The 27,017-nt window shown below is 39.7% G+C and overlaps 2 protein-coding genes across 4 annotated transcripts in view; one reads left to right on the top strand and one right to left on the bottom strand.

Annotated features, from left to right (window-relative positions):
* farp2 (FERM, RhoGEF and pleckstrin domain protein 2) overlaps window positions 1-2,194 on the bottom strand; it is a 30,664-nt gene extending 28,470 nt beyond the window's left edge. Inside the window, exons 1-2 of one of the 2 annotated variants that reach the window (XM_042416433.1) lie at window positions 2,083-2,194; window positions 1,019-1,250 (exon numbers count right to left, since the gene is read on the bottom strand). In XM_042416433.1, the coding sequence (XP_042272367.1) occupies window positions 1,019-1,219 (201 nt within the window). In that variant the 5' untranslated portion in view covers window positions 1,220-1,250; window positions 2,083-2,194. The remainder of the gene's footprint in view (window positions 1-1,018; window positions 1,251-2,082) is intronic. The other variant, XM_042416432.1, reaches the window with a different exon arrangement.
* Window positions 2,195-9,287: 7,093 nt separating this feature from the next.
* Window positions 9,288-26,794, top strand: hdlbpa (high density lipoprotein binding protein a). 2 transcript variants are annotated; one of them, XM_042416620.1, is made up of 28 exons: window positions 9,288-9,389; window positions 11,591-11,662; window positions 16,585-16,699; window positions 17,283-17,449; window positions 18,216-18,431; window positions 18,550-18,756; window positions 18,865-19,080; window positions 19,201-19,407; window positions 19,510-19,617; window positions 19,707-19,811; window positions 20,011-20,089; window positions 20,197-20,336; window positions 20,421-20,525; window positions 20,627-20,740; window positions 20,882-20,968; window positions 21,061-21,192; window positions 21,279-21,497; window positions 21,793-22,014; window positions 22,110-22,328; window positions 22,461-22,599; window positions 22,689-22,843; window positions 22,920-23,024; window positions 23,114-23,248; window positions 23,615-23,758; window positions 24,015-24,194; window positions 24,892-25,008; window positions 25,127-25,267; window positions 25,365-26,794. In XM_042416620.1, exons 3-28 carry the CDS (start codon window positions 16,624-16,626, stop codon window positions 25,452-25,454), a joined length of 3,825 nt encoding a protein of 1,274 aa, XP_042272554.1. In that variant the 5' UTR covers window positions 9,288-9,389; window positions 11,591-11,662; window positions 16,585-16,623; the 3' UTR covers window positions 25,455-26,794. The 2 variants fall into 2 exon arrangements, with proteins under 2 accessions (XP_042272554.1, XP_042272553.1); XM_042416619.1 differs by having other exon boundaries at window positions 22,461-22,605.
* Window positions 26,795-27,017: the final 223 nt, after the last annotated feature.

Genomic DNA, 27,017 nt, shown 5'->3' with positions numbered 1-27,017 from the left:
TATAGTGGCTTCCTTATTGCTTCCTATTTGCCTTCTGAATGACTCCTGCAGCAACTTGGCAAGTAAACACGGGAAAGCACTGTACCAATGCGGATCTAGAAGTTTGTTCAAACCAACTGCAAATCTTTAAAAGGGATTAACTTCTCTCTTAAGTAATTACAATGAAAAAGAAAAACAACAGCTACTAAGCTTGGCTACGGATTTACTCATGTTAAATTACAGCTCATGATTTTAAAATTTTGTTTAACTTAAAAATTGATATTTTATTGAACAAAACATGTCTCCTTTTGATCAACACAGCTGCATCCTAATGTAAGAGGTCAGTGTTGACATTACGCCTTGGCTTGCTTTAGTAGCTGTGGTGGAACTGATGATGGCAGAACAACAACCAGAAACCCAACATTTTGGAAACCCTGTCCTGTCTGCAAATCACATGACCACTGAAGTTACAAAGAAAAGTCAACTCATACCAGACTTACGGAGGCTAGAAAATGTAAAGCCTGCAAAGCAAAATCCATCAAACAAGACTAAACCTATTGTCATTTACCCATTCCAGCCTCCTCAGTTTAAGACAAAGCACTGATGAACACACAGTTTGACAATTCAGTCCTGACGGTTTCTGTTCACAATGAAGAGACAGACTTGAAAACAACTCCAGTGAATCAATAGTAAACGTGAACATGTTCAAGCTTGAGCTTGTTTGTTTTATCTATATCTCATGTTGCACAAGCTTTAGGGACAGGACAGAAAATTACTACTTCTTGGGCCTTGAGCAGAAATCACAGCAAGGAAACTAAAAAGTGCCCTGGTGAGTTGCACTAAGTTGCCAGAATAAGAAGCCTTAAGGAGGAAGGGATTTCAGCACCAAAGCCATGTGGCAGCTGTCACCGACACGCAAGCAGGGTATCCCAGGACAATAATGTAGTGCTGTGCAACAAACAGCAGTCTTATCACAATGTAAATAAGACATGTAGGAAACACAATGATGCAGCTGTGCAACTGTTGAAGAGTAACTCACGTCCACATCAAAGAACTCCTGGGAATCGTCCAGCCCCTGCACACGGATCTGTAGTCCTCGCCCATGGCTTTTGCTCCCGCTGGCCATGTTGCCACTGAGGCTCTGGCCCGGCTCCAACGTGCTGACACCAGCATTGAACTGGGCTCCCAGCCTTGTGCCAGGGGTCTGCAGGACCCGGTATGAACCCTCTATCTCCCCCATTACTGCTCAGAGCAGCTCCACCACCTCACTCCTGCAAGCACAGGGAGGAAAGCAGAAATCATCAGCAGAGTTGGAAAAAATGCAAAACATGATGAAACATAGTTAAAAATGAGTCATTATTTGAGTGGGTGAATACAGGTGTAACCTTGGGTGTGCAGCTTGACTGCAGGGAATATATCTGGTTTAATATAGCTTTTGCATGTTTCATTGCAAAAAGTAGTCTTGACTGTCTGAAGCAGTTTGTGGACATGTAAGGTTCATTCATAAGGCGTGTAAGCAGGGCGAGAAATTAAACTTTAAAAATGTGAACAACTCCCAACCACTAACAGATAAATGTTCCAATTCACCAACCATTAAACAGTAAATCAATTTAGTATGTCTAAAGTCGACCAGCCACTTTCATATTTTACCAGCAGTTGGCTGGTGGATGGTGCTAACGTCCCAACACACAAAATTTACACTTGAGGAAAACCAATAGCTAATATTCACCGGAGCTAACGTTACCTGTGTAGCATTCAACACGAGTTTGGTTGAAGCGTAAAGACAAAATACAAAAAGGAGAAGACAGAATACCGATTTAGCGTTTAATAGTGTTGCATGTGGGCTTAACTGGGTCAGTAAGACTTCAGTGTTACTTTAACCAACATTTTAAAGTAAGAAGAACAAGCTAAACGTCGGCAACGAACGAGACAAATGTTTAACGTGGTGGTTTATTTTCTTTTTGAAGAAGGGAGGTCAGTAGACATTAGTTTACCGACGATAAGCGAACCGAAGTATAATTACTTCAACCGGATTTTCTTTTCCAGAATGTCGGTATACTATCGAAATGTGACGATATGCTCAAAAATTAGTAAAAAACTTACCGTTTTTCTTGAGTCGAAACTAAATGCTAAAAGTTTTCACATCGAAAAGGACACTACTCCAGTCCATGGTCGTCGTCCAAAGGAGTGCGCACTAACACTCATCTGTGATTGGCCGAAGCAGTCCGAGTCGTCCTGCGATTGGTTCAAATGTGGCATCGGATTGTAGGCTGAGGAGCGCAGATTTACCTTCCTTTACTTTAAATAGCTGTGATGGATGAAGAATAAACTTGTCCAACTCAAAAACAATATGTTGGGGCTCACTAATAAGGCCTCGTGGAAAGTTTTGAAGTTTATGGTCTCGAGGTTGCGTGTATTTAATCTACAGGCCTGTCAACACCCAGAGGAAATAAAATGATCGTTTTATCTGGTTGTTGTTTTTTATCTGATTTGACTCACAGCCTTCATTTAAGTTTGGGCTAAAGTTTGACCCGTAGACAATATGAAATAGATGTGGGTTTTGCTGTAACCGTCTGAATAATACAGATTTAGTAACACATAATTCTCTGGATACATGAGGTAACAACTTGTATGAGACTTCACCTGTGCCTTATCTCTCATCACGTCACAACTAGATTACATCAAGCATGATGAATTTGTTGTACTGTTTGCACTTCAGTCCACATTTCCGCAGAAGCACTTGAACGATAAGGGACGAAAATGCAGAGGGAAGGGAAAGGATCACTTTTGGCATTGTGAAGGAGCTCCCCCTACTGTTTTCTCTAAAATAAAGGACAACTGCTTAGATAGATCCAATAAAAAAAAAAAATCTGATACACAAACATTTATATCAAATAATGGATTATATATGTTTACCTATGTGGAAACATATTTTCATCAATATCATTAATTAATATCATAAATATTAAAAACTATATGCTAACAAGTAGCAGAAGCAGTTGTTTTGTTCTTATAATAATGTAGGCATATCTGTACATGTATTTGTAATATATATCGTTTGGATACACTGTGCAGAATATATCCATATATTCAAAAAAGAAAAGAAAAAATGTATAAGACACTTATGAAAACAGACATTTTTGCTATATTGTGAAATATTTGTAGCATTTGACATTATTGAGAGACATACCATGACATATATATGTAATGTGTAATTGCCATACACTATATGGCCATATATCAGATTGTTGTATATTATTTGATGGTCTAAGAAAAGCTTAAACACGTCAAAGCATCTGAAATTAGGAATGCAGTTATATTTTGTGATTTCTTAATAAGGTACAATGTAGCAGTATAATACTGTTGAAATGTTTTCCTTCTAATTTGTTGATTTATGTATTTATTCAATGTTTTTACCTGCTGATTTGTTTTCAGGACCAACTTTTTCCCCATTAGCTGTCTTCTGTTCTTAATACACGATCCTTTTACTTTTATAGACACTTTTTCTACACCTGATTCGTAGTAACTCATCTATAACATGTTGTTGCTTCTATTTGTAGTTTTTCTCTTCTTATTCAGATTTGTCATTGTTTTGATTCATCATTATATTATTATTTTAATATGCAGTTAATGGAAAGCAGGCACAGGGGAAAGATAAAGATGTTTAGGTCCCTAAATAGAGAGATAAAGCATGGAGTCAGGATTGATAGGCTTTTCTATGTTCCCAATGCTGTCTTTTGATCTATACTCATTATCTTCAAAGAGGCCTGGTTCTCTTAAACAGTGCACACATGCGATGAAATTAGTCTGGTAGATGTATGTTTGAGTAAAAACATCAAAGTTTACTTTAGGGAGGAAACATTAACAGCAACACATGTGCCATGTAATGCATGCCAATACAACAGCCTTGTAAAAAACAGTCAGTGAATGCATATCCATAAAGTTGTGGGACGCTGCAAGAAACATATTTTTTTTTCATGTAAAAATCGAAGCAGCAGAGGCAGAAATATTCTGACTTTTAGTCCCTAGTGGTCTAGCTTCAAAAACATTGAAGCCTACATTTCCCATAATGCAACTCAAAAGCATCTTTCATTAGACCTTCCCCGTCTGTTAAATGTCCCCATCTTTAAAATTCTGTGGCCCCATTTTGATAACTGAGGTTTTTGTGAAATATAGTCTCTAGCCTGACTCTAGATAACCCTGATGATAGCATCATTATTTTCTTGGCCTTTAGAGGGCTCTAGAGCCCCAGAAGACATTATACAACTATTTTCACAGTGTACTACTATTTTCACAGTGTGAGTAACCTCCTTGATAAGTAAACTGACCTTTATGTGTAAAATAGGTGGAGTGGCTCTTTAGATAAATACCCTTCCTCATAGTAGGGTGATCATATTAAGCTTGACAAAGGAGGAATATTTTAAGGATGTTGTGGATTTTGTCTACCCCCTGTATATCTAGTTTTCTGTTTCACTGTGCTCTTTAACTTTTGGTAAAAGACAGAAAAGAGATGTTTTTAGCAATCATACCTTTCCTCAGCTATCTCCTTCTGTCCATGAGTCTGAGACTGGACACGTGCTGTCTCAGTAGTGAGGGAGACAAGAGAAGCAGCTTAAAATATGTGAGGTACTTTCCAATTGGCAACAGGCAGCTGTGCAGGAGTGGAGGCCTTGGCGAAAGTCTTGAGGATTCAGTAGAAAGATGCAAAGCACAACATAAGTGAAACCATTTGGTTGTTATATATATGTTGCACCCGTACCGAGAATGGGAAATGCAGGGCCAACGATACTTTATGCTTCACTGACCAGTCTCCATCTCCAAGGCAAGACAAATTTATTTGTAAAGCACATTTCATACACAAGGGCATAGTCAAGGTGCTTTACACAATGCATTAATTAAAATGAGTTAAAAATCTAAATGAATTGAAAATTTGAAAAAGAAAAACAGAATAAAAACTCCAACACTATGAATGAAAACCCTAATTAACTACATGCCACATCACAGACAAAATAGTCTATACTGAATAAGAAGTGATCAAACATCCTTATTTCTTGGGATGCACCAGTCCAAGACACTGGATTTTACTGGCAGCGATGCTGAACTCATTAAATAGATTGCTGTATTGGGGACATTGATTAACAAATAGTTTCTTTGTCTGTCACAAAACAATTATAACAAATATATAAAACTTCTAGAACAAAATAATTAAATTTGAGCTTGAAGTCTTCCTTGACTTGTGTAGTTTGACAAAAATATATAATGTCAAGGTCCTTACTAGATTTCTTCTGGAGCTTTCAGCCTCATCTCATGGCCCTCCCCAGCCTTCAAACTGAGGAAACTCCATCCATCCATTAATGAATGCTGTAAATTACTCATTTCTGGTAAAATACATAATAAATAATAATCATTAAATTTGCATGAATGTTCACACATACAATTAAGAAGAGATATGTAGATACAGCTTCATGTTACGTTACATATAGATCAATCAGTTCCATACATCTCTACCGATTTCTGTTTGTGGTTGGGTCATAATCAAGCAGTTGATATACAACATACTTATAACAAATCCTGATCAGATGATTTTTTATGCTGTGCCTCTTTCTGAAGGACAACAAATTGAAATTTTGATGAAATCTAGGTTGATATGTTTATTCTTTACAGTCCATGTCAAGTAAATGAATTAACTTGGCAAGAAATATTTTCACTGAATCAGCGGTTTACGCAAACTAAATGAAATTTGTTTCATAATTTACACATTTCATTCATGAATTACTCAGCTGTGGTCTTCCAAACTATCCTGATATGATCAAAAAGTCACCATGTTATAACAATCACTGTATGTAAAAAGAAATTGGTGGATATTGACAGCAAGAAAAAATGTCTAATGCTGTTCAGCTGCTGAACTGCTAATTCAGATTGTTTCTGAATCAAGTAATTTCAGCATTAATGCTTTGACAGTTTGCAGTTAGCAGTGACTTTCCTGCAAAAATTTCTTTAAACCACAATAGCATGAACTTATTTACCAGGTGCACTTATTTATATGTATTCATTTTTTTGCAGTAAACTGTGGACTGTGACCTTGTGCAGTGTGTCCATTAACAGCTAGCTGAGGAATGAGTAAGACCTGAGAATGTAGTCTCTCTGTGTTGTTTCAGAGCAAGTATTTCTGCACATACCTACTGTATGTTGTCCACCAAAAAATATGCAGGATTGTTTGGCATGTGTGTATTTGGTCTCCCAGATTCACAACAACATTGTGTTACCTGCACTTGATTCATAACCTTAAACTGGATGGCAGTAAGGAGGACTGGCACGAACTTCCACATTCTCTTGCACAATGCACTAAATCTGAAAATACATTGACGAATGAGTCAGTATTGAAACGTGTGGTTAACAATATGTTGAAACTGTCCAGCTGTTCACTTTGAATATGAAGTCATACTCAAAGCACAAACACTACATGCATCCTATCAAAGATGAAGGAGACATTTATAGTCTATTGAAATCTTTAATTCTGATTACTGGAACCAAGTGTGGTTTTGATAAAAGCTAGATTTTAAATAAGGAACAAGAGTCCTGCTGGTAATTCTTGTAAAAATGAATAGCAATCTTCTAAGATGTTTAAAATATATATAAGATTCAACAGGAAAAAAACTGATTTCCAATAGGATCATGAAAATCCTAAAATAACCAAAACTTTTTCCTATAGAATTCCTAATGTATGGGAATCCTAAAGGATTCTATTGGAAAATATAAAAATCCTATAGGACATTTTGACTAGGGAATAGGGATATGCAGAGAGCCCAATATTTGTATTTGTATCTGTATTTGTTGAGGCAGCAAAATCATTTGTATTTGTATTTGTATTTGTATTCGAATAAAATTGGAAAAAGGCTTAAAAATCCGGTTTTTGTATTTATTACACTTTTAGTTTTAGAAAATTAAAGTGTTACAAAAAGTGTTCATGAATAAACTATCTTACGAAGGAGGCCTCCACACTGGGTCTCAAAATGGAGATCCCAGATAATAGACGACTGCGCTGACTGCTGAGCTAAAACTTTACTCAGCACCTCATTGCGGACAGACCTCTACATATTTATACACCCATAAAACAGACAACACAGCTTTTCATTTATTGCCTATTTTTTTACAACCTAACTTTGTGGAAAGGAGGAGGGAAACAACAGGTTATGGAGGGTCCCTTGGGAGCACTTTGCGTGTGTCAGAAGCTCAGCTTTATGTCTGGGGAACACCCCCAACTCTGAGAGTGATGTCCAAGGCCCTGTTTACACCTGGTACTAACATCTGTCTCAGGTGATCCAATCACAAGTGGACAGCTCTAAATACAGGTGTAAATGCACGCAAGACGCATTCAGGATGGATTGAGATCTGATCACTCAGACCACATTTGGAGGTGGTCTGGGCCGCATGTGACCACATTCTTTTAGCAGTGTAAATGCAATGCATCCTGGGCTACATTGAAGGATTTGTTTTTCATGTGAATTAAAAACGTAATCCACCTCCCGTTTTTCCCGTTCCCCTAACCGGGTTTCTTCTTCAAATTGACAGTTGGAATAGAAATTAAACTAAAACCAGCAAATAACTTTTCGTTTGTCTGTCTAAAACAATATTTCAGAAGCTAAACGTTGCTGGACAGTTTCCTCTGTTCTGTCAAGTTGATAACTACAGTTTTTAGTTTTGCTGCGCTGCTCGACATAATGAGCTCAGTATTTATCAGGAAGATGGCTGTATGAAACGGACTGTGTGTGTAACAGCTGACCTGTGTAGAAAAACACAGAATGTTAAATAACATTAGATCCTGACCGATTTGAAAAATCAGGGAAGTTATGCTGCTGTGTCTTGTGTGTTAATGCGCACAGCGTCTCTCAATGGAGACAGCTGCGGTGGAATCACTGCATATAACTCTGTATGTGTGTCTATATTCCGATGCAGCGCTACGGCAAATAGGACGTGCATTTGATTTTCGTGAGGGGGCACAATGCATTGTATATTTGTTTACTTGATATCAAATAAGTTGGAGCTTTTGGACCTAGGGTACACAGATCCCTGGTCCTCCCGTCAGTTAATAACGAACGCATTTGGTCTTTGCAAACGGTAATGATGTACGTGTTTATTTGCATATAGAGCAGGGAAGTGAGATCCGATCACAAATGGTCACTCAGGATGCATGTGGAGACACATGTTAATGGCAGGTGTAAACAGGACTCAAATTAGGAAATGTGCGTCATGTAGCAGGTGGATGTGACTCCCCTCATTGAGAACTGCTGATAGACGTAACAGCAGAGCAGAAGAGAGAGACTGAGATAGTGATGTAACTGACCTGCACACTGGTATTTGACTTTGACTTTGACTTTTTTCTTCCTGAAAACAAATATTTTTTAAAAATATTTATATGAAACAAGTATTTGTAAAAAACCCACTATTTGCGCTTCGAAAAATAACGTATTTGCACATCACTACTAGGGAATACTGTCAGCTACGCTATTTTAACACATACACATATAAGCAGCAGTAGAACATAACCTAAAACACATTTGCAGGTTTAAAATATTATATATATATAAAATAAGATTTTAAAAAACCCAACTTAATTTACACAATGGAATTTACAACAGGTTTACTATTCCAACAACAGTAACAAGACAATGTAGGCTCAAAGTAGAGCACAGATCATAATGCATCAATAAAGACATAAAAAGAAAAAGCAAACAAAAACAAAATTAAATGACATAAATTACAAATCAAATTCATTACATAAGGCTTCAGTTTTCACAGCTTTACAGTTTTTGCGGTGTTTCAGTGTGTCCAGATAGGATTTTAAGTAGGACAAGACAGTAAGGTTGAGTTTCTGTTTTGCAAATTTGCTGGGGTATATATGGAATTTTGCTAATATAGAAATACGATTAATAACATACACTTTCTTGACAGGCACTTCATCAGAAAAAAAAATTCAATTTTGGGTTTGAATTCGATATCTAATTCCCTGTTTTAAAAAAAGATTAAGGTCATAAGTCAAAAGTCTGACCAAAGGTACAGTCCCCCCCAAAAAGATAAAGCCCCCCCCCCAAAAAGATGAGTTATCGTTTAATCTGTGTGGTAGGAGATGTAACAAAGAAAGGTCAATATTTAGCCTGTATTTTACAGTAACTGAATTAACTGGAAAACACTTGTGCAACATATTCAGACACCTCTCTTGTTTGAAACAAACAAACAAAAAATCCTCATGAAAATAAGTTACTTGTAACCGGACTCTTTGACGTGACGTCGGAGGATGTGATTGGTGGGCGGCGCTGGTATATATCCGTCAGGCTTCAATCCCACCTTCTCGCCAGTGGAATTTCATCTCAGTTTCTGCACCTTCAGGGCAGACGAGAACATAAAAATAAGTAAGTACTTTACAGTTTTCTCTACTGGACATGACTCCTTTCCCGATATATATGACTTCTACCTTTCATGTACATAACAGGGGTGGTGGTACTTGTTGGGAAGACAGTTTTGTTGCTGAACCATGAGCGTTGCAGTATGTTCTGGCCTGACTCCGTGTCATGTCTCCGCTGCTCAGCTGTGTGCCTACGTGGACTTAGCGAGCTAGGAGAACAAACTGTAGTGCAAGCTAATATTAGCTCGCAAGCTAAGGGCTACAGTTCAACTTGTACTTTTAACCAACGTTTTAGTGTCGGCTTTATTTATACGAAAAATGACAGACCCCTGTCTATGCGTATAGCATAGTTATTTTATTGTAGCTTAATGTCATTAGCTGGCTGTGGTACAGCTTGAAGTTATGTGTGTGGGTCTGTTTGAGTGAGTGAGCTACCTATTAGCCGAGCAGCTACGTGTCACAGTCGCACAGTCAAAGTTTTTAGCAAGTTTGCTAACTAGCTCGGGTTGCTGAGCTAGTAATCCGTCATACAGCGATTTTTACTGCTGAAGATCCCACTTCTGCGAAGACATAAGGCATCTGGCATTATTTTAGTGTCTCTGACAGTCCAGATAATGTTAGTTTGTCTTGATCTTAGTACGTTTTTATGTTCGACTAACGCTATAGCCAACATGACGGCAGCTAGCAATAACTGTAATGTGGCGTTGGCAACTGTCAGCTAGTTAACTTGGTATCGTGTTAGCTAGCCTTCACACTAACCAGCTACTTAAATCCTTAATCTGGGCTTTGGGTATAACGTTATAGTCTGTAGGCTCGAAGGTTGTCATGTTGCAGCTAACGTCAATGCAAGTTTTAACTAGCAAGGCGAGACAAGTCAGCGTTCACTTGTTAGCAGCTCATTAACACGAGTGATCTCATGAGCTGCATGACATAACACCACATTTCTTATTCTTACTTCTGTCACTTATGTCTTTGGTATTTTCTGTGTTTGTAGGTATAAATGAAACGCACAACTGCAAGCATGACATGGTAGTTTGTGCAGAGCAACTTGGCAGCAGTGTATTATAACACACCTTTTCATTTTAAGCCATGGATTTACTCCTTATTAACTGGTTGCTGGTGTAGCAGGGGGGTGTAATCTATCACTAGTTTATTTAATAATGCTAGTGAGTAAACAGGCCAAATGCTTACTATGCTTATACTACTATACTAAATGATAACAGTAGGAGCTAGTAGGTGATTACATCTCATTTAGTGCCTCCCTTATAAATATTGCGCAAGAACAAGAGGCAGTACAACAGATTTTTATGCCCCTTCCAACAGGAATGCTGGGCATTCATAAAAACAAACTTCATGGAAGACCGTGCACACCTTTTTAATGGAAACTTTGACTCATGCCATGGACACTCTGGACGGCAGTGGCAAATTAGTGATGTAAATCTCCCACACAACAATTGCTAGGCATATCAAATAATACATTATTTAATAACTACACCTTTTTCAAAAATAAATATTCATGGTGTAATTTTGCTGGCTGTTGCATAAAAGAGCAGTGGCCTGTTTACCTGGTTCACCCACAGCAGCTTCATCAATTACCAAGTCTGTCCTTAAGTCTGACAAAGCAGTGTCCAATTATTGAGGCCAGATGCTTGTCAAGGAGAGTGAGATCCAGTGGTACTTATACTTGACTGGTGTTCAGTATTCGGCTTCTTGGCAGCAACTTTATCTGAATACTTCATTTTGGGTGGTTTCGGCTTTCGGAGGTGGCAGTATTTTGGCAGTATGGCAACATTTTTCCTACTAGTCTTGCTAGAACCATGACTATCAAAATATTCAAGTTGGACCGTTTCTGTTTCACGTTCAGAATGAAGTGTGATTTTTGTATTTGCAGGCTGATGTCTCCGTTTTCTGTTTAATGACTGTTTGTTTTTATATAAATATCCACTAACCATTAATCAATAGTAGTTTGAGTTAACGAGCCTCATACACGTGCGCAACATTACAAATTTAATATGATTTGTAAAGCGGAAAAATATAATTTCAAGTATCAGGATATTTTTTTCTTTGTGCACCACGTGCCCAAAGTTTTTGAAGTGAGGCCCGTTAAATATTCATTTCTTTAGCTCTCTTTTAATCTACAGTAAGATGCCATAATATGTTTAGTTTGTTTTTTTTTCCAACTAATCTTTTTTGCTTTGTGGTCGGCAGGCAAAAGCTGGCAGGCTGACGGGAACTTTCATCTTTACAGGACGGATTATCTGGTAACTGACCATTTAGCTGGTAAGTTCTTACAGCTTTTGGCAATGTAAGCGCTGCCAAAAATTCAGTCTTTAGCATCTGGCAGCATACGGTTTTGTTTACTCTAAATGTGGTTCTGCCCACTTGAACCACAGCTGGAAAATTGACCGTGTAGTGATGAAGCATAATTAGCATTGTGGAGTAAAAACCTTTTTGGGTTTTTTGGCTAAACACATTTTGTAGAAATGTTTAGCTTTTTCACTGAAATTTAGCACAATGCAATACTATGTTTATATGCATTTAATGTAGTCCGTCTTGTTAGTGTTTGAATTTTAGCCAACAGGGGGCACAAGAACTCCAAAGCGAGCTGAGGAGAACATGAAACATGAAAAAGACAAAACGTATTTTGTCCAACAGTTTGTATTTATCAAACTTTGTGATTCATTTTAAAATGGGTATTGTAATTAAGACCCTCTCCTTTTTTTAAGGTAAGGCTTTTCTAAAAGTAAGCTAGATGTTGTACTGAACCTCCCTCCCCACTTTGTGTATTTATTCAAGCTAAAGCAGGCAGTGAAAATGACATTCAAGATTCATTTGTACCCTTCAATATTCAGCCTCTATTCTGGAGATAAAAATCCTCAGTTCTAACCCTTAAAACTACCATTCACTATTTACGTTTGCTATAAACTGTTCTTTCAATGGCTGAAACGGTCATATTGGACTTAAATGTTCACTGTAACCTGTTAGGCTAAGTAGTTTAAATAAAGCTAACATGTAACCTAGTCTGTTTTGCTTTGGCGTGGCTTTGTTTTCCCCACATCATGGATGACTTTGTTTGACATGTTGTGCACCTTCTCTTGCCACAAAAATGTCAAGAAAGTGGGGACGGCCTACCTCCAAACTTACATTATTATTGCTGCAAAGTTGTCTGTATTGCACAACTATAACATCCATATGAAAAAACTGAAACTGGACAGAAATGTACCCTCATAACAAGAACACATTGCTCACTCTTCGATAAACCTGCTATCCTTTTTTTTTTTTTTTTTTTTGTGAAGACACTTGCTCATACAAGTGTTTTAACTGAAAGATATTTGCATATTTAAATTGGCAACAGAGTTTGCAGACAGTAATGAGTACCAGGCAGAGCAGCCTTAAGTTTATGAAGCCTGACAAGGAAGAGGCCACAGAAAGGGTGTTCTGAGATGTGTAGGGGGGAAAATGGCCTGCTGAGCTGCCTACCTCCATGTTGAAGCTTCAAGCAAGTTTCCCTCAATTGCCTGTTCAATGGAAAAAACTTTCAGTATCAGCTAGTAACTAGTGGATATCTGGGTGTTGTCTCTCCATGCTTGCAGATGAATTTCAGGCATGCTTAGGGGCAAAATCCACCCGAAAACAATTCACATTCCTCTGCTCTCGTTGGACAGAATTTAAAGTTTCTCTGCCAGCCAGAAAAGAAGAGCTCTGACTCTTGATCATATATATAGGAGTTTCATAAGTGATAGTGAGGTGGGTTTGAGCTTTGGTCCCCTTTACAGAGCAAAATAATTATTGGTAACGGAACTCAATCAGCTCTTCCAGGTTTATATAATTCAGAATAAAAATAGCTTTGGGGTCTCTTTTTATAAATGTCATAGATCAGGGGATTGGCTTTGTGGTTACTTTCTAGAGAGAATTATTTGGTTCAAAGATCCTAGAGCAGGCAGAGTTTTCCCTTGCTGGATGTTTGCTTTAATCCTGTTCAACGTGGACACATGGAGGGGTCAGTAGGGAAAAAATCCTCTTAACCTTGTAGCCTGCTCACCTACCTACAATTCTTAGAATAGCACTGGACAAAGACGGTTCAACAGGAGACAAACTGGTTTCTTCTGGAAAGACAAACTGTACTGTAGCTGTGGCCTTGCCCATATTACTGGTTTCCTTGTGTTGCTGAGTAGAGGTATAATCTATTTACTCACCACTCACAGTCTGAGCACACTTAAACACAGTGCTGACATGGTAATGTGACAAGAAATGTGATTATTCTGTGAGCTTTGTTTTGATAAAGGAAGATTAGATAAAGGTGAAAATCCCAAAGTCCACCTATGATAAGCTTGTTTACCATGCTAAATGCCTGTGTGTTAAACACTTCAGAGGATAATTCCTTTTTTCAACCATTCAGTCAAGGGCATCATTTTATCTGGCGATAGCTACCATGACAATTGAGTTTTATTGAGTTGATTTTGAAATTTTCAAAATTTTATTTCTTATTTAATCAGCCTTATCTGGCTGGCACATACAGTATCAGGTTAAATCTAAAAAGCCATACAGCATGTTGGTGTAGTTCAGTTTTGCAGTAACACAACACAAATAAAGAGAATGAAATGTTTGTCGATCATTGGATGTGAAGTTGCTATACTGGTTAGAGTGACACTAAACATTCATCACCTTGTGAAATTTATCTTGTACATTTTTTTTTTAAAGCCTGTGCTGAGGAAAAAATAAACAGACATTACTTTGGTAATAATGAAGTACCTAAAATCTTGTGCCTGCTTTTAAATGCCTGAAACCTTGTTTCAAATCTTAAGAATTTTCTGCAACATTACATGTAGAACTAAATAAGCAATCAAAGTTTGAGTTCAGAAAAAAACATCCATGGGTATCATTCATTACGTGTTTACCACTCCAAAATCAGGACTGTGTATGTGTGGTGTGATTACATATGATTGACAGTGCTGGTGACATAAATAAATAACCTCACAACAGTCATCAGGATGGTATTCCAGAAAGTGGGTTTAGTGAAAACTCCAGAAAGAGAGGTAACTTAAAACCGGGGTCAGTTACCACGGTAACTTACTCTGTGAACCTAACCTGCTTGCTGGCGGGTTTTCTTCAACAAACACGGAGTTTCTCTCCGTCTCCTCCCTCCTGCAGAGCCAGACATGCTGTTTAATGTCTTCATTGATTCAGTCTGTATCAAAGCGCATATCGAAGCAAGGTAATTAGCGGAGGTTTACTGTGTCACAATCAAAGTCCTGGTTGGTTACTCAAGGACTATCTTTCAGAACATTACCACTTTTTATGCAGTCGTTTGTTTGAACAGCACATTTTGCCGTCACATTCAAATATTACGCAGCGTGAATTCACTCTCTGCATAGAATAAATCTATGCATGTCCTTTTTTTTGAAAGTTGAATTGTTGTTGTTGTTTTTTTTTTATAACACTTACTCTGTGGACATTGATCAGAGGTTATGTTTATTGCACATAATGTTTAGACACAGAAGATCAATGAATAAATATCTCTAACAATCATGATGTGATTGGTCGCACTGATGGAACATTCACATTATCATAGTTTTCATGTAATATTGGAAATTATATGTTAATATTTCTGACTGCGCAGGATTGTGGTGCAGCTGCCGACTTTAAGGCTGCCTAAAGTCCTAACTTGTTGTAACTGCATTGCAGTGACTGTTTAAATTTACTACATTTGTTGAAATAAAGTCACTGAATACTATTGAAAATCCAAATAGATGTTTGAACATTTACACTCAATTTGAACCTTGATGCTTTTTCAACTGCAAATCACACTCAATATTATTGGATCAGGTGTAAGCTAAAACTTTGGTAACTTATGAGCTCTTTTCCCCACTTCACCTCAGGTTCTGTCACTGCTATCTTTTTTTTAAAGATAAATGTTCACAGTTCGCATACACATGCATTAATATTTCTACCTCCACTGGATTAAAATCAAAGACTTTTTAAAAAAAAAAAAGCACATAGTCACCATGATGACACCCACTGGTTTGTGCACTGCTGTTTTGAAGCCTCGAGTCTGGCGATTGACCATCGCCATCTTGGATTTTTGGAGCTGTGATAATGCTAGTGCTAATTTTCGCTAGTGAAAAACAGACTTAAAACCATTAAAACCAAATATACTTTCGGGGAAAAACTGAACATCCAACTCCTTAGAGGGTCTTTTACTACAACCAAACACTGAACAAGATGTTTTAGGCGACCAAGATGTTACAATTAACTCTATTGAACTGAAAACACACTGTGAAATAGCAGCAGCTAGGCCTGTACTCTGTGAATGTGGGGTTACGCCATGATTACATAACCGAACCAATCCTGTTGCCGTGGTAGCCATGCCCTAAAGCATACCCTGCTTTATCATCTTTTTAACTCTAAATGGGACCATAATTTACAAAATGAACATCATACTGTATTGAAGAAGACTTGAAACTAGAGATTGAGACCATAAACTCATTAGGAAAATGTTTACTGAGGTCATAAATAGAGTGATAAGCAGGGTCATTTTCTCAGACTTCCTTGTAGTTGGACTTCTTTTTGCAATCAGTGGAGTCATCCCCTGCTGGCCATTAGAAAGAATGCAGGCTGCTCCTCATTGGCTTCACTCTTCAGACTGACAGCTACCCACTGCATTAAAATGGAGGCTCTGCCTTTTATTTACCTGTTGCCATGGTGAATCGTAGTATTGGAGCTTCATTCACGATTACTTTTTTCATTCGTCATGCATGCACTTAACTCAAGAATGAACATAGTCTGACGCGACTGAACTGACTCTGATCAGCTGTTCTGAAGCCACAAACTCTGAATTTCCCCTCACAGGGTTCATCACCTCAGTTCAGGGTTGGATTCAGTGTTTGTTAAACCCACTTTCTGGAATACCACCCAGGTTTAGCTTCAAATGTTGCTAAATAAAAAAAAAAAAAAAAAAAAAAGTTGCCTTTCCCAACTGAGTTGAGAAAAACAACACACACATACGGAAATCTCCCAAATAACAAAAACTGTTTTAACTTTGGCGTAACTTTGTGTGTTCATATACGTAACTTCTTAATATTCATCATTCATATTGAATAGCTGATTGAGAAAATATGTTTTCAGGGCCTTTTATATATTATGCTCTTTTTGTCTTTCTGATGTTGCCAAACTTGTGAAAATAATGTCAACTTTCCTTTCAGTGGCACACTCGGACTCTGTGTTAACGTGGGATTTTGACCATGAGCTCAGTCGCTGTACTTACGCAGGAAAGCTTCAATGAGCACCGCAACGGGCTCTTGCCAGAGCAGAGTGGTGGTGAGTATTTGTCCTCAGGTGGATAGGTGGATGTTTAATGGTGCAGACACACTGGATTGATTTGACATCCGTTGACGGATCCCATTCATTTTCTATGGAGAGCAGGAGATCCAGCCACGCAGCCGATGATGCATACGGCATGGCGAGTTGACAGACCAACCACCATACCTGAATTTGCTTAATTACAACTCAACCTCAACTTTATGCAGATGAGGTCTGTCCAGCCTAATGTGGCTGGCTCACGAAACTCAGATCAAACTATAAACTAGGTGTTGCTGATCAAATATGAATCAGATTCTGTTACTGCATTGCATATTTTATGTCTCAAATGTCTTCTGAACACACTTAAGTGTGGTGTTTAGCTGTAAAATGAGAAAGTTAGTGACGGAACTGCCATGTTGAAAATGGCAGTGCAAAAACCAAGCACCGCCCAACTCGCAGTACGTCACCCACCACGTCACCACTGGCTGGAGCATTCAATGGTCTGGATTCGGTGTGTCTGCACCATAAGGTTGTGCTTGATGATAAAATGCCAACACAGAGCCAGAAGTTGACTTGTGTCTGTCTTTTTCTGTGTGCTCAGCTGCTGGTGCAGGACCCAGTGCTGGAGAGGAGGAGGATGCCCTTCCTACCTACAAGGATGCCTTCCCACCTCTGCCCGAGAAGGCGGCCTCACCTGAGGGGACCCAGGAAACTGCCAACGCCTGGACATCCAAGATTCGTCCTCTGAAGTCTTCTGTTATCACCCAGGTATATCATTTTTAAAGTAATTGCCACCTATTTAACAAAAGAGGTCACTAATTATTGTAAAAGCCTTTTTAGTGAATGATAATTGGTAAAACTGGCTTTAATTCTTATCAGATATCACTTATTATATTTTGGCTCATGATCAGGTGCCACAAATAGACTTTGCTTTATTTTAAGAGGGAACAGGTGGCCAAAAAGGTTGAACCATGGCATACTCTGTGTGATAGAAAGTCTTCCTTTTAAATGTTTTTTTCATTATTGTAGTTTTGTGTTATGTTCTGCTGTAGTTGCTGACAATTAAAGTTTTTCTGCTGGAAGCTTTGCTTCTATTCATAGTCATGGATTGTGTTCATAGTTTTCTGTGCAATTATGGGTTAGTTTTTTTTTTTTTTAAGCCAAATATAAGCAAATATTTAAAAAAAGTATTACTTGTCCTACTGGTTCTATGAGGACTTTATTTGGGCTTGGTGCCATTGGAAACTTTAAGGGTTTTGCATATTTGAGAGCTAAAATAGTATACTTTTTGCCTTTACTGTTTTTGTTTTTGGTTAGGCTTGGCTTTTCTGTGTCCCTGTGGACACACTACCTACTTTAAAACATACTTGCCTCCCAGTTTACCCTTCCAGTTTTCACTGCCTTTCTGGGTCATCACCTTGTTTTAGTTTTCATTACCAGTAGTTTTGTTTACTTTGAAAGGTCGTTTAATTTGAAAGATCGAGAATGACTCGACTAGATGGACTTTTAATTATTCTTTTCCCACATGAACTAGGTTTTCCATGTGCCGCTGGAAGAGCGCAAGTACAAGGACATCAACCAGTTTGGGGAAGGAGACCAAGCAAAGGTCTGTGTGGACATCATGCACAAGACCGGAGCCCACCTGGAACTCTCCTTGGCAAAAGATCAGGGTCTCTCCATCATGGTTTCTGGAAAGTTGGATGCCGTGATGAAGGCCCGCAAGGAGATTGTGTCCCGACTGCAGACTCAGGTCAAGAGATGCTTCTTTGTTAATGATAAATGTGTCCCATGGATGGTTTTTGTGTTTACAGTCAAAGACAATAATGCCAACTGTACATTTGTTTTTTTTTGTTTTTTTATCTTAACAGGCTTCAGCTACTGTTGCCATCCCCAAGGAGCACCACCGCTTTGTCATCGGCAAAAATGGGGAGAAACTGCAGGAGCTAGAGCTCAAGACAGCCACCAAAATCCAAATCCCACGACCTGACGACCCCAGCAACCAGATCAAGATCTCTGGTACCAAGGAGGGCCTGGAGAAGGCCAAGCATGAGATCCTGTTGATCTCAGCTGAGCAGGTAACATTGCTCATCAGAACTGCTTCGCTTTTAAGAGATTGTCTTTCCACTCCTAAAGCTGTGATATTTCATTTTTTTCCCCCCTGTTTGTCTTTTTCCTCTTTTTAGGACAAGCGTGCAGTAGAGAGGGTGAACATTGACAAGGTGTACCACCCATTCATCACTGGTGCCTACAATAAGCTGGTAGGAGAGATGATGCAAGAAACTGGTGCCCGCATCAATGTCCCCCCTCCAAGTGTGAACAAGACTGAGATTGTCATCACTGGGGAGAAAGAGCAGGTTGCCCTTGCTGTGGCTATGATCAAGAAGGTTTCTGAAGATAAGGTATGCTTACAATTTTGGCAAATCAGTTCTAAATGTTTGTGCTATTGCAGATTATTATGCTGGTGGATGATGAGTTAAATGTTACATAAGTCCTTGATCATCTACTCTTGTGTATTGCAGAAGAAGAATGCCACCACCATCGCAGTGGAGGTGAAGAAGTCTCAGCACAAATATGTGATTGGCCCCAAGGGAAACACCCTGCAAGAGATCCTGGATAGAACTGGTGTCTCAGTTGAGATCCCACCCTCTGACAGCAGCTCAGAAACTGTCATCCTTCGTGGGGAGCCAGACCGTTTGGGTCAGGCCCTCACTGAAGTTTATGCCAAGGTAAAATGATGATCAGTCATATGATGAAGACTCACACTGATAAAAAGTGATGAGTAGTACCTTTTTTTTTTTTTTTAACCAATAATTTTCTTCTGTTTGTAGGCAAACAGCTACACTGTTTCCTCGGTAACAGCTCCTTCTTGGCTTCATCGTTTCATTATCGGCAAGAAGGGGCAGAACTTAGCCAAGATTACTCAACAAATGCCCAAGGTCTGTTGAATGGTGGATTTCTTAATTGTTGTGCTTAAAAGATTTAAGATTTAATATTTAACTTCTTTTTTGGTATATTTTGCGTATAGGTGCACATTGAGTTCACTGAGGGAGAAGATAAGATCACCCTGGAGGGTCCCACCAAAGACGTGCAGTTGGTGCAGGGCCAGATTGAAGCCATTGTTACAGATTTGGTGAGTAATTAATGTCTTGGACCTAGACTGAAAGCCTAATGTCAATCAAATGTCAAGATCAGGAGCTAGAAAGCAGATTAAGGAGGTATTTTGTTGACTAAGCCTCAACATAAGATGCTCCAAGTAAAGCACCTTAACAGTTACAGTTCATATATATGGAATTGATATTCATGTTTTTGTCTTCTTTCACCTTTTAAAGGTAAGCCGTATGGACTACACAGAGATCAGTGTTGATCCCAAATTCCACCGTCACCTGATTGGAAAAGGAGGTGTTAACAGTAAGTACAGAGTTGCTTGCAAAGGCTGGTGTACTGAGATATGTGCAGCGCAGCAAAACCTGGATCAGCCTTCTTCTCAAACCACATATTTATCGACCTATTTACAGTCAACCGCATCAAAGAGCTGCACAAGGTGACTGTCCGCATCCCCCCTGACAACGAGAAAAGCAACCTGATCCGCATTGAGGGGGATCCCCAGGGTGTGCAGGAAGCCAAGAAGGAGCTGCTTGAGCTTGCGTCACGCATGGTTAGTAGAAACTTGAGTTCACAAACAAGATCTTGCAAATTGGATCCTGATGTGCCATTACTAAATATACTTATACTCTTGCAGGAGAATGAGCGTACAAAGGACTTGATCATCGAACAGCGTTTTCACAGAGCCATCATCGGCCAAAAAGGGGAGAAGATAAAAGAAGTGCGCGACAAATTCCCAGAGGTGAGTTGGAGACTATTTATATTGGCTGGTATATGGTGTCTGTTTGACTGTACTGAACCCATTAAATTTACTTTAATAACTCTGAACATTGCTTGTCTCAGGTCATCATCAACTTCCCTGACCCAGCACAGAAAAGCGACATCGTTCAACTTAGGGGTCCACGAACTGAGGTGGAAAAATGCTCCAAGTTCATGCAGAAGATAGTGGCTGAAATGGTAAATCTTGAAGAATTTGTTTGTCTCATGTTTTAATTTTGGGTACTTTGGTTAAGATACTCTTTTATAGTACCATCAAGTGGTTGTGAATGGCAAATTAATTGCAATTGAGTGTTAATGTTCAGTGATTCCTTTGGTCAGGTGGAGAACAGCTTTTCTGTCTCAGTCCCCATCTTCAAGCAGTTCCATAGAAACATAATTGGAAAAGGAGGATCAAACATCAAAAAGGTACTGCATACTGAAATAGAATTGATGTAGTTAAATGAGGTTGTTTATCAGTCCTAGTCTGGTCTGACAAAAAGGTTTATTATGCTCTCTAGATTCGGGAGGAAACTAACACAAAAATCGACCTGCCTGCTGAGAACAGCAACTCTGAGATGATTGTCATCACAGGGAAGAAAGCAAACTGTGAGGCTGCACGAAATCGTATCTTAGCCATTCAGAAGGAGCTGGTAAGCATTGTACAGAAACACAGCTTAGTATCTAAATGTTGTCTTCATCTCATACATGTGCCTAATCAGCATCTTGTTGTGTTCAGGCAAACATCACAGAGATGGAGGTATCCATTCCTTCCAAGCTGCACAACTCCTTGATCGGGTCAAAGGGCCGTTTAGTGCGCTCCATCATGGAGGAGTGTGGCGGCGTGCACATCCACTTCCCAACTGAAGGCTCAGGGATTGATAAGGTCACCATCCGAGGCCCTGTAGAGGAGGTGGAGAAAGCCAAGCAGCAACTGCTTGCCCTGGCAGAGGAGAAGGTTTGTATGAATGTTTCTGTGCCTCGTACATTACCAAATGCTGAGAACCTCTTTTTTTAGTGTCCTTTCAGCTGTCAGAGTATAAATGGCAAGTGTGCATAGCACATTGTGAGGTTAAATTGTTTTGGCTGCTGTAGTCTCCTTAAGAAAACATTGAAGTGAATAAATCATGTTTACCCCATTCTTCTTAAAATGAGTTGAGTCTAAGCGGACTTTCCATCTGTTATATCTTTTGAAGTTTATCTTTTGCGTAATGTCTTGGTGTAGAATTTATTCTGTAAATGTTTTTCCTCAGCAAACGAAGAGCCACACTGCCGAGCTGCGCGCAAAGCCAGAATACCACAAGTTCCTCATTGGAAAAGGTGGTGGAAACATCCGTAAGGTTCGTGACAGCACCGGGGCCAGGATCATTTTCCCCACTGCAGAGGACAAAGACCAGGAGCTCATCACTGTGATCGGCACTGAAGAAGCTGTGCGGGAGGCCCAAAAGGAGCTGGAGGAGCTCATCAAGAGTTTGGTAAGGATCCAAATGAGTTTTGAACATAGCAGGACAAAGCTCTGGTTCTCTTTCAAAGCCTGAATATTAAACAAATCTGCGGTCTTTGATTACAGGACAATGTTGTCGAGGATACTATGAACGTTGATCCCAAGCATCACCGCTACTTTGTGTCTCGCCGTGGCCAAGTCCTTAGGGACCTTGCTGATGAATATGGTGGCGTGATGGTGAGCTTCCCTCGCACGGGTATTGCGAGTGAAAAGGTCACCCTCAAAGGAGCCAAAGAATGTGTGGAGGCAGCCAAAAAGCGCATGCAGGAGATTGTTGAGGACCTGGTTAGTGAACACAGTTTCTCTTTGCTTAGATGATCTTTTTAAAATCTTTTTATCTTTTCCTCATGTTGTGAATGCAACTGATTTGCCTTTCTTTTTGTTTTTGTTTTTCTCCCTTTCCACATTATTTCCCAGGATGCTCAAGTGACCATGGAGTGTGTGATTGCTCAGAAGTTCCACCGTTCTATCATGGGTCCCAAGGGCTCACGGATCCAGCAGATCACCAGAGATCACAATGTACAGATTAAGTTCCCAGAGCGTGAGGACCCTCAAGGTAAAGGTGCGGTCAGTTTGGAGACTTAGTAATGGTGTCCCATAATGAAATTTTTGTCTCATCAAACTTTGTCTGATTGGCTCTTTCAGCTGCTGCTACTCCTGCTGAGGCTCCTATCCAGGAGAACGGAGAGGCCAACGGAGAGGTGAAGGAGCCTGTTGATCCAAACGCACCTAAAAAGTGTGACGTGATTGTGATTTCTGGCCGCAAAGAGCGGTGCGAGGCTGCCGTGGAAGCATTGAAGGTCTGTATCCATAACAGAGCTCCATTTTATTTCTCATAATTATTGCTTTGTTCCCTAACTTGTCGTCTTTCCTCAGGCTTTGGTTCCTGTCACTATTGAGGTGGAAGTGCCTTTTGAGCTTCATCGCTACATCATCGGACAGAAAGGAAGTGGAATTCGCAAGATGATGGATGAATTTGAGGTGTGTGTTACAGATTTTGTGTTGGCTCAGGGATGCACAGTTAATTTATTTTGCTTCAACTTTGTAGTGACCTCTCTGTCTTTTTCTAGGTTAATATTCAAGTGCCTGCTCCTGAGCAGCAGTCTGATAAAATCTCCATCACCGGCTTGGCCAATCACCTTGACCGCGCCAAAGAGGGCCTCTTGGAGCGCGTCAAAGAGCTGATGGCTGAGCAGGAGGATCGGGTTAGTATTGTGTGGAGTTCACAGCTTCTTCAACACTGGGATTTTATGTCTTTTGTAGCTGATGCATTCAGGTAGAATTTAATGTCTGCTGTGTGCTCAGCAGAGGTCACTTCAGCTGAGCTCTTTCTGGTTTGTGTTGTATTTTGAAGCGTCTCTGCAGCGTTAATGATTGACATACTCACGTGGAATAATTGAGCTATTAAGAGAGAGTGAGATAAACTTATCCTCAAGATAATCTCGAAGGAGATGTAATTATTAACTTTTCTCACAGTAGGTGACCATCTGTTCCAGTGGAACAAGATAAAACGGGTGTCAAACTCGCTTGACTTCTAACCCAGAGCATTGTTTCTATCAACCCCTCTACAGGCACTCAGGAGCTTCAAGCTGACCATCACTGTGGACCCCAAGTATCACCCCAAAATCATCGGCCGCAAGGGTGCCATTATTACAAACATCCGCACCGAGCATGACGTTAACATCCAGTTCCCAGAGAAGAGCGATGAAAACCAGGTATAGCATTTTTCCCGTAGAAACCTTCCTGCATTTCCTCACAGATACATTTCATTACATATCAAAAATGATACAGGCAAAAAAAAAGTCTTATGTACTGCATCAGCACAGCAGGTGGTGCTAAATTACCATTTCCTTCATGATATTACTGCTTAGGAATACTATCAAAGACTAATAGAAATTCTGTCAAAATAAGTGTTTTTTTTTTTGCTACAGGACTGGTGTTAATGTGAAGTTGGCTGCTGTTTCTCCACAGGATCAGATTACTATTACAGGGTATGAGCACAAAGCCATAGCTGCACGGGATGCCATCCAGGCCATCGTGGATGAGCTGGAAGAGATGATCTCTGAGGACATCACCCTAGACAGCAGGGTCCATGCTCGCATTATCGGAGCCCGCGGCAAGGGCATCCGTAAGATCATGGATGAGTTTAAGGTGAGGCTGCTGAGAGATTTTCTCAGTGGTTTAAAACAACATAAATGGATCTTTATCATATTTTTCCACTTCACCCCTTATGGTATTTAGCCATGCAGATAATTTCAGGTTTGGTAATTGAGGTTTTGACATATCAGCCACTGAGATCTTTTTGCTACCACCTTCAATTCTTCTTTGTTATTAATAAGAAGAGTTAGATTATTAATAATGGGAGTATTAATAAGAATCTTTCTAATATTAGTGTTACTTTCTTTAATTCGATTACATCTGATCACATACCTGCTCACTTTCACCCTGCCACCCATAGATGATGGTGGCATGGCTCTGACTTAGTGGTGTCAATTGTCCCTGCTGGGGTGGGCTGGTTTGGGGGAGGTGGATTGCAACTCTTGTAATCCCATCAAATCTCTAACAGCTACACACAAACAAGCTTAGCAACAGGCTTCTTCCTGCAGGTCTGGAGCTATTCAAGGTTAGACCCATGACGACCCAACTCTGTGTGAGCAGTTCAGACGGTGCCCTTGGTGGGGGGAAAAATGGAGAAACATAAATATATTTTTAGAGGAAAAAAAGATCCAAATTTGGTCTATTTTGCCCTGCTGGCCCTTCACCATGTTTTGTTTTCATTTCTATTCATGTTGAATCCCTATTTTGTGTATCTAGTGTTTGACATGGCTTGGTTATCCATCTTTTTCAGGTTGATCTCAGGTTTCCCCAGAGCGGAGCTGCAGACCCGAACCTTGTGACAGTCACAGGTCGTCCCGAGCTTGTGGATGAAGCCATCGACCACCTTCTTAACCTGGAAGAGGAATATGTAAGCTTTTCTATGCATTACAGCTGTTGGTTTCTTTCAACAGGTATTATAAGAAATGCCTGTCATGTTATTGTTTTTTGATTAGCACTAATACGCTTTACTGTGCCACTTTTTTCAGATGGCAGATGTTGTGGAGAATGAGGCAAAGATGGCTTACATGAGGCCTCCTGGGGGTAGCGCTGCCGCCATGGATGAACATCGTGGCCCATCCAAAGGCTTTGTGGTGAGGGAGGCTCCATGGACCACTGGCAATGAGAAGGTGAAGCATTTTTACACAAATCTGACGCTGTTGGAAATTAGAATTGCTCATCTCTTTCATAATCCAATATTTATTTATTTATTTATTTTACTTTTAGGCCCCTGATATGAGCAGCTCTGAAGATTTCCCCAGCTTTGGAGCCCCAGTGGCAACCAAGACTTCTCCCTGGGGACCCAAGCGCTTCTAAGCCGTGCTGCTACAGATGGGCCTGAACATAACCGGACACAATCTTCCCCTTCATTGTCCCCTCTTGACCTGGACTGACCGCTGACCCTAAAAGTCCTCAGTTCTGAGAATGTCATCCTTCTGTCTACTTGCCCTTGCAGGTTCATCAGTCTAAAAAAGTGCTTTCAGATACTGTAATCGACTCGTGAGCTTCGTATCTGCATTAAATAATACTGTCGTATGCTTAAAAAAAAAAAAAGGAAAAAAAAAGTGACAGATGTTGCGGTTAAGTCTACACAGTCTGTGAAAGACTGACATTTAAATGTTGATTAGATCTGACATTTCATTGTGGTTTGAACTGTTATACCAAATTCAGTGGTGGCCAGACATCAGTTTTTTTTGAGCTGCCCTTATCATAGTTGCCTTCGCAGAGTGGGGTAAAGGGATTGAATGACTGCTGGTGACATGTTCAGACATGATGCCTGACCAACGGGGGGGCCAGCTGTTTCAGTAACCCACCCCCCTCCTGCTTTACTCATGTAGCTGAGTGAAAATTGTCAGTCGTTAGCCCTCAAGCACATTGTAGTGGTTGTCCTCTGGTCACATCTTTCCATTTGCTTGTAACTGTGCTTGTGTGAATATGGTCAAGTAGTGGCACGTACCTTGTAGCCTTATGAATTGGTAAACTTTACTAAGGGGGGGAGGGGGAGCGGTTTCAGCCACTACAGAACGGCACCCACTCAAACTGCCAGATGCTCGGAGATCATGCCAGAACTAAACTTCTTACAACACTAGGCCTAGAGCTCCAACGCATCAAACCTCACACTAACTGTTGAAGGAAACATTTTCAACTTTGAAAAGTGAATCACTCTATAAAACAAAATGACTGTGTTTGTGAGCAAAACAGCAGACCATCTCGTGCCAACTATCTGTCTAGTGATGTCCTCTGTTACTCATCCTCTGTATTGGGTCAGTGTCCAGTCCCTTTGTCTTCCAGTTGCTATGCAGATGTTCTGTTCAATAGCAATGGCCCTTTTTTATCAGCCTTACAACTAGAAAGATACAAACCAGGTAGAGATGATGTCAAGGTGCATTTTTAATGGACAACTGGAAGGTGTGTTTATTGTTCCTTTGAAAGCTTGTGGAACATTTTTCCCCCCCAGTTATTGTAATTAGTTTAATTTTGCTCAAGGAGTGCAGATTTAGCTTGTTAGCTGCTAATTCAACATCTAGCATCAGCCTACCTTGGTTTATATCCTCCTAGCATTGAATGAAAGATTATGCAAATACCATTGAAGTGAACGGTTACGGATGACACTGGAAAAGAAATTGTCCAAAAAGTCAATAAAAATGGAAAATCTTTGTTTGCGCATCCTTGTGTCTTCTGTGAGAAGAGCAAAATTAACTCCATCCACATAAAAATATAACCACTAACATCACAAAAGTGTTAAATATGGCTCATTATATATGGCATATTTGCATCTTTCTTACTTTTTGATAAAGTATCATATGAAAACATACCATATATTGCTGTATCCATATATTTGTCCCACCTCTAATTGTCATTTTAATGTAAAGATTTACT

This window comes from Thunnus maccoyii, chromosome 7, assembly GCF_910596095.1.
Source record: "Thunnus maccoyii chromosome 7, fThuMac1.1, whole genome shotgun sequence".
NCBI lineage: Eukaryota > Metazoa > Chordata > Actinopteri > Scombriformes > Scombridae > Thunnus > Thunnus maccoyii.
The sequence above is the reverse complement of the archived record's forward strand: the minus strand, read 5'-3'. Positions and strand labels throughout refer to the sequence as shown.